The sequence below is a fragment of the Montipora capricornis genome, chromosome 13 (genome assembly GCF_036669925.1).
Source record: "Montipora capricornis isolate CH-2021 chromosome 13, ASM3666992v2, whole genome shotgun sequence".
NCBI lineage: Eukaryota > Metazoa > Cnidaria > Anthozoa > Scleractinia > Acroporidae > Montipora > Montipora capricornis.
This window is the reverse complement of record NC_090895.1, coordinates 12,308,228-12,315,727: the sequence shown is the minus strand read 5'-3', so window position 1 is coordinate 12,315,727 and position 7,500 is coordinate 12,308,228. Positions and strand designations below refer to the sequence as shown.

Genomic DNA, 7,500 nt, shown 5'->3' with positions numbered 1-7,500 from the left:
CTTTCCAGCTTGCTTTGTTTTCAATGAAGTCAGTAATTAGAGTCGCACATTTTACAACAAGTCGAAAGTGTTATTGGCCGTTTTTATACTAGAGACGCATATTTCGTCTGTTTCTATTCAGGCGAAATTGACGATTGGAACAATTAAGAACTTTTAATAATTAGATTAAAAATTGTTTTTAACTTTTATGACGCACATTTTCTATTTGGTTGATACATTTCTTTTATTATAAGAAACTACAGTCAAAACAGCAAAAGGAAAAATCCATTACAACGAACGAACGGGTGACTCTTTGGTTGCGCACTTTCGAATGGAACGACACTTAGTATTAATTTTACTTTTTATAGACCTCCAGATTTTTTCTCTGTCCTCATTCGCATTTGCGGGAAATCTACTAAAAACCAATGCTTTGAGAGAGTTTAGCTTCGTGGCATCGAGGCACTTCTTGCCATAGGTACCATCTGTATTGCTTGATGCAAGTTCCTCCTTCGCAAAGATGGACTGCAACAGTTTCAGAGCACACAAGTGCCGCTCGTTTTCCTTTCCAAGTGTCTCCTGTACTACTTTGACTTTAGAGGGCGTCACGCACGTTACAACAAGTTCCTCGCCAATCACTGTCTGCTCAGCTTGTTCAACTTGACTAGAAACAGTTTGTTGGACTTCGGCGCCAACACTCACAAGGCCTAAGGTGTCTAAATTAATTGTGCTTAGGTCGTCACAGTCTTCTGATGGTTGGGCAACATTAAGCAGTGGAGTGATCTCCTCTTCGAATTCTGTACTGTTTATCTGATATCAAGGAAAAAGATAATATTAGCAGTTCACCAGTTCATAGCATAAGTAAGGTAAGTCGAGGTCATCTATGTTTAACCACGGTAAAATTCAATCAGGTACAAAAAGTTCGGAAACATAAAATCCAAAATGTCACTGTTTATAATCTAAAATGCATTATTTACAATTCTAATTACAATGGTATGATTGCTAACCATATTGAACCCCTTTTCCACGGATGCAGTGCGTTATTGGTCATTAATAGTACTTATTTAAGAGGTGCTTTGAATTGAGTCAGAGATTCTGCTTGCCTTAATTTTTCAGGAAGGCTACTCCAGAGAACACTAGCACCACTGCAACGAAAACTATCACAAATATAATTTGTGCGTGGCTGTGAAATAGCGAGTTTTAAAAGTAGAATCTGATCCACTTATAAATTTTGAACTTAAGGACTCAAGGGCAAGGCGTTTAAAATATTTTGAAGACGATTAAGGCTTTCTGAAAGTCACCTTATTACTAAGATATTTCCAATTTAGACTTCTGAACAGTTGTGGTGAATCAGTGCATCAACTTCATAGTTTGAGAAAGTTAGGGCCCGCGCTGTCGAAACGCGGTTGAATTGAAGGTTTGTAAATGAGTTAATATGCAATGTTGCTGGGAAAACAAATTGCCTGACACGTTTGATGGCTGACATGTTCGGTCTTAAAGCAATTAACCCTTCTAAATCAATCCTTAAAATTTCGAGTAAAAGTCTTCTTACCATGGAATATTGATTTAGAGGTCGCTCCTCCAACGACTCGAGGCGAACATCCAACTTGAATATTGCGTTACCCACATTTCTCTCAACATCTTGCATCGCGGTCAAAAGTTTACTTTCTGTTTGAATTATTGCACTGTCCAATTTCCCCAACATCTGAAAGAAATACAACGCAATGCTTAGTTTTATAATTAGCATGGCTCAATACAAAGGAATAACACTACTTTCGTGCGATTTAGAAACTACCGAACTCTGCAAGTTTCTGTATTTCTTTAATCATAATTCAATTCGAACGTGAGCACTCGCTCATGGATAAAGGTTTCATGGTTGTCTTGTCGAGAGCAGTGCGATTATGGCTAAATCGTAGAATAGTATACACCGATTTAGGGGTACTATTATCCGATTTAAGTTTTTGATGTTTTACGAATATACCATCCTATTCTTCCTATTGTACGATTGTACTTTCAGATTTTTCAGAAATCTGTGTCCGATTCTCCGATTCTTCCGATTCTACGATTTTAACTTGAAGATGATTTTACCTGAAGAGTTTACGTTAAAAAGATGTTTCAGAAAGCAGAATTCACTCTCCGATTCTTCGATTCTTCCGATTCTACGACTGTACCTTAAGATTCTCCAGAATTTACTCTCCGATTCTCCAGAATTCACTCTCCGATTCTTCCGGTTCTACGATTTGACCTTAAGATGCTTCAGAAATGACTGTCCGATATTAGTGTTGCTGTGGTCTTTTACACCAAGCAGTAATCGAGCATTCCTGTGTTCGATCGGGTGCATTTCTTTAAGATCGCGGAGTAGTACTCGAGTAGGATAAAGTTTGTTGGTTATGCCATTGTAAAATAAAGATGAAAATGTTGAAGTTTACTTTGACATATTGTTGCTTTGTGGCGCTACGCTTATAGAACGAAGAATATATAACATTGTGTTTGGCGTGTTCATGTGGCGTGACGCTAACTGAACGAAGAATATACATTGTGTTTGTCTCGTTTATGGTATCGTCAGGGAATAAAAATTGGTAAAATAGGAGAATCGGAAAAATGTAGAATCGCAGAATAAAAATTGGTAAAATAGGAGAATCTGAAAAATCGTAGAATCAGAGAATGAAAATTGGTTAAATAGGAGAATCGGAAAAATCTTAGAATCGGACAATAGGAGAATCGGAAAAATCGTAGAATCAGAGAATGAAAATTGGTAAAATAGGAGAGTCGGAAAAATCTTAGAATCGGACAATAGGAGAATCGGAAAAATCGTAGAATCAGAGAATGAAAATTGGTAAAATAGGAGAGTCGGAAAAATCTTAGAATCGGACAATAAAAATTGGTAAAATAGGAGAATCGGAAGAATCGCAGAATCTGAACAAGGGGAGAATCGGAAGAATCGTACGTCAAAAGTCATATTTTAAGAACGATTTGCTCAAGGAAATTTGGTTCATTTTAAAGAAGTCGATCGCTTTGGTAAATTTAATTTCTAAATTTACTTTACTCCACCTTGACTACTAATTAACTTTACCTTGTCAAAATTCTCCTGCATTTTCATTTGGTTCGCGATGATTTTTCGGCTGAATTCCTCCATGGCATCCAACCGGTTCATTAAGTGACGACATTCCTCTGTCTTTGCTGCAAGCAGATCCTGAAGTGTGGCAACTCGGTCGTCTTTTAAAGGACTTTGGCTGCTGCTTGCTACAACCATGGGCGCTGGTATAGGTGCCGCAACTTTGACCTTCTTGGACTTACGAACTTCTTTCCATTCAATCTCTCGCTTCCTCTGACCTGCCAAAAACTGTTCGTACGGGTCGTCACTCCCTGGAATGCCATTTTCGGTATTATCTCTTTGTATGTCGACGGAAGCACTCTGCATGAAAGAAAATCAAAGGTTAAAACCAAACAAGATAAAAATATGAAGTGGTCCTGAACTGAATCACAAATTTAAAAAATCAGCCCAATGCCGTACGGTTTTAGGAACATTGCTGATTGAACACAATAGCAGGCTAAACTATAGAATACAGAGCCACTTATGGTTACATAAGGGCTTGTCACGAGTCAAATTGAAGATAACGTGACGCGGTAGCCTAAGCGCTCATTTCAGTGATTAGCCCTAAGCACTCTTAAAATTTTAACTTTCAGTTTACGGTTTGGTTAACCACACTTTTTACGAGAGCATCCAGGTCCAGTTCCTGAAAGGTGTAATAACTCTATTCCAGGGATAAATGTGCCTTATTCCGGCATATTTATCCCTGGAATAGAGTTATAACACCTTTCAGGAACCGGCCCCTGAAGAATATAGGGCTCGTTTACTGATTATGCCTAAGCGCTTGTTTCAGTGATCAGGCCTAAGCGAGAACGAATGTTTTATGAGTCAAATGAGTCAATGAGTCACAATGGACGCACAGTCAATATAGCAATAATTTGATGATTAAGCCTAAGCCTTCGTTTCAGTGATTAGGCCTAAGCACTCTCTGAAATTTTAGCTTTCATTTTATGGTTTAATTAACTGCACTAACTCGTTGACTCATTGACTCATGACTCATGGACTCATTGACTCATAAATACTTAACACTCGGCCTAAGCACTCTTTTAATAGTTCACTGTGTAGCGATAAAAAGATACATCTCATACTAGTTCTTTAAAAATCCAGTTTGACTGACGAGCCGCTGAGCCACTCAAAGATACATCTTATAACAGTGCTTTAAACATCCAATTTGACTGACGAGCTGTCGAGCCACTGCGAAATTATGGCTTCAAAAATGGCCCTGTATTCTATAGTTAAATGGCAAACCAAGCACAATAAGCAGCCACAGCGCATTACGTAACTGGCGCTCCTAAGGCCTTAGGTTTTTAAATTTTTGGACACGGGATATTCTATGCCACAATGGGCGAAACGTCATTCTCATCGTTCTCTATAAAGATTGTAGAGTGAAAACAAAGAACTTAGGTTACCTTCTTTTGTGGACATCTTTGAGGTGGCTCTTCAGAATCTTGACTGATTTCAACGAGAACATTTTTTCTGGACCAGTCCAAGTCTTTTTCCAAGAGAACTTTGTCATCATCTGTAAATAAAGTAAACCGTTATTTCCTTAGCAAATCACGGCCGCTTAACTGCAGTGCTTTTAGAAAGTAACAGGATTTGTGTACTGTCCTGTTTGCGTTTTCGAATTCGTAAATTCTCAATCAAACCCAAATAATAACTGATCGTGCTTCCTTGGCTTCCTCTGAGGGACTGCCGGACAAGATTTTGACCCGCATTAAAAAATAAAATGCAAAACCGTGGAAGGAAGAAGCCAAGAAAATGAAATTTTATAAAAGACTCATACACAAATAACTCCTCCAGTCTAAAGTCTGTTTGGTGCATAAAAAAAAGTCTCATAATACCGAGAGAGCTTCTAGCGATGCGTCAAATATTGACCACCGACAACTCTCAACTTTCCCAACAAACGGGAGTATTTATTAGGTTACATAATAAAACAAAGTAGGATGTTCCAGCATCTCACTCTATTTCCTTTAATCTCACGCTATTTTTGACTCACAAAGTAGGAAAATTGGAAACTTACCACTTAGAGCAAGGATCTCCGCTTTAACTCTCTTTCCTTCCCAATTGACATGGACAGTAAGTCCTTCCCTGTAGTCAATATCTTTCTCCACAATGAAACGCGTGGGCGCGATGCCAGTTTTTTTTTCATCAGGGAAGACAAATAACGCCTTCGAGGCTGGTTTGCTTGTTTGCTTGCATAGTTTTCGGAGAGACATTCTTCGGCTGTATCAACTGAATCACGGTTCGATCAAGACAAATGTGGGGCACTGAGCTGATTAAGCTAGCACAATGTAATTTAGCTTTTATGTAACACGTGCTCCTTAAATTGCGAAGCTGAAGGAATGTGCATTTAAAATTCCACAGTTTCATTGGATAACTGAGATTTTTAATTTTACGCTCAACTTGTTTAAGCGGTAAGTAACTTCTAAGGTCACAAAGTTCCATATCATTACGTTGGGTAAACAATAAGATTGTTTTAATGATACACCTGCGGGGCACTTGACAAAATGTGAGAATTTCTCAACTACAATGGAGTATTGTTTCAAGTCAGTGAGGCCATTGATCCGAAAAAGCAGTTTTGCTCGCCCTAATACCAACCCTGACAGGTTTAACAAAAAAAAAAATTGAGATGCACATCAATGGAAAATCGACTTTACCTGTGTGCGGGCCTCTTCATACGAGACCGGTTTCCGAGATCTCGCCTCAACTTCTAAGTCCTTTGTAAACATTTCGATCACGGTGTTCAAATGAGAGGGTGGGCTGGCTCGGTTGCCAAGATCTGGGTTTTTCAAACCGGGATATCAGTGAGCGGGCTGGAAATTTTGCCATATAAACACTTCAGCCTCGTTACCGGGCTGAAAATAACACAACGCATTTTCGTGATAGACAGGACATTATACCGAGTTTTTACTTCTACTTTTCTTCGACAATGAAGCTTGGGATAGTTTCATTTGATAGTTAATGTAAAGTCAAAATGTATTTGAGGTTGCTTAATCAACAAAAATCAAGAAATTCTCGCCGGCCTTGTTCGTATGATTTCATGCCTGAATGATCACGTCACCACTAACTCTTTGTCTTTTTTAAAATTTTCATCTCGGAAAGCGGGCTGAAAGTTGCGATATGAACAGAAAACAATTTCATCTCGGTATAAACCGAGCCAACCCAGTCAACCGGGATCATGTGAAGAGCCTCTGAGTCAGCGAATCTACTTCAGTGCCGGTAAAATAGCCTGTGTACATCCACTAATGAAAGGCTACAGATCGACAAATAATTATTTGAAGATCATGTATCCAAGGAAGCGAAAGAGAGCGGTGAGAGAGCTTTGTAGTTACGCACTACAAACCAAACCAAGCGACCACAAACAACTTGAACAACTAGCATCAGGCATGTTTCTTTTAACCCTAAGCGATCGCGACGACGGTTATAGCTAAAAACCTTTTTGAAGCGCAACAAAATAAATAAATGTAGATAACAAGCATAAGATTCGATGCGAAATCAATCCATTGATCGATGAGTGATCAAGCAAGAAACACCGTATGACGCATAATTATCTCGAGTCCTTTGAAAGAATGATTCGTTTTTGGTTTTACGGTGTTGTTTGAACGAGTAGACGCTTCTGCAAACGAGTGGTATGTGATATTTATCACACGGTTGCCAACCTGGTTCAAACGAGTGGACTTTTCTAGCGAACGAGTGGGCAGTTTTTTTTACACGGCTGACCAGGTCGGTCGCACGAGTGAGCCAAGCCGCGAGAACGGCTTAAAATTAAAACTGCACGGGTGTAACACGGCTTCCACACGGAATTCCGGTCATACACGGAAAGTCGTTAGTGTACGTTTTCGCGTGAGAGGTCACATTTTAGCAATTGCCATTTCTGGATAACTCTTCTTGCCATAGTTACGACACTTTATAAAGGTATCATTGGAAAGCCATCTATTGACTTTCTTATTCCTTGCTATGTTTGAAAATCAATTTCTTTTTGCTGCAGACAGATAACCAGTCTGTCTGCAGCAAGACAACAAGTCTTGCTTGGCATAATTCTTTTCCAAGTTACAATGTACCTTCAGTTCGGAAGTTTTTCCTCTGAACGTGTTTGGACTTTTCTGTTTTGCAGTTCACAACCCTGTCCTGTGGGGTATCTATGAAAATTGTCCTATGCAAAAAAACAATATAGTAACACACAGTTTGGATTTCACATGGTCAATACTGTAAGCATCTTTTACGTACTTGTGGATTTTATTAAACAAAAAAACAAAAAAAACAGGGGACTGCTGAAATCTTTTTTTCTTCTTAATTTTAAGCTACCTTAAAAAAATGCCTGATATGTAATTGTTCCTCCCATTAAAACACTCAACTTAGTTGAGAGCCATTACCCTTGTATTTCTACAAACTACATTTTTTTGTCAGGGTATTGCAGATTGACATTTTGCAAG

General features: G+C 38.8%; 2 protein-coding genes across 2 annotated transcripts in view; both read right to left on the bottom strand.

Annotated features, from left to right (window-relative positions):
• Window positions 1-7,500, bottom strand: part of LOC138030526 (uncharacterized) — an 18,220-nt gene that overhangs the window by 6,928 nt on the left and 3,792 nt on the right. The window contains exon 6 of the mRNA XM_068878427.1: window positions 7,129-7,220. Within this exon, the coding sequence (XP_068734528.1) occupies window positions 7,129-7,220 (92 nt within the window). The remainder of the gene's footprint in view (window positions 1-7,128; window positions 7,221-7,500) is intronic.
• LOC138029449 (uncharacterized) lies at window positions 25-5,283 on the bottom strand. Its single transcript, XM_068877181.1, has 5 exons — window positions 5,088-5,283; window positions 4,477-4,586; window positions 3,050-3,391; window positions 1,529-1,681; window positions 25-786 (listed from the first exon to the last, which is right to left on the bottom strand). The coding sequence occupies exons 1-5, from the start codon at window positions 5,281-5,283 to the stop codon at window positions 268-270; spliced, it is 1,320 nt and encodes a 439-aa protein (XP_068733282.1). The 3' UTR covers window positions 25-267.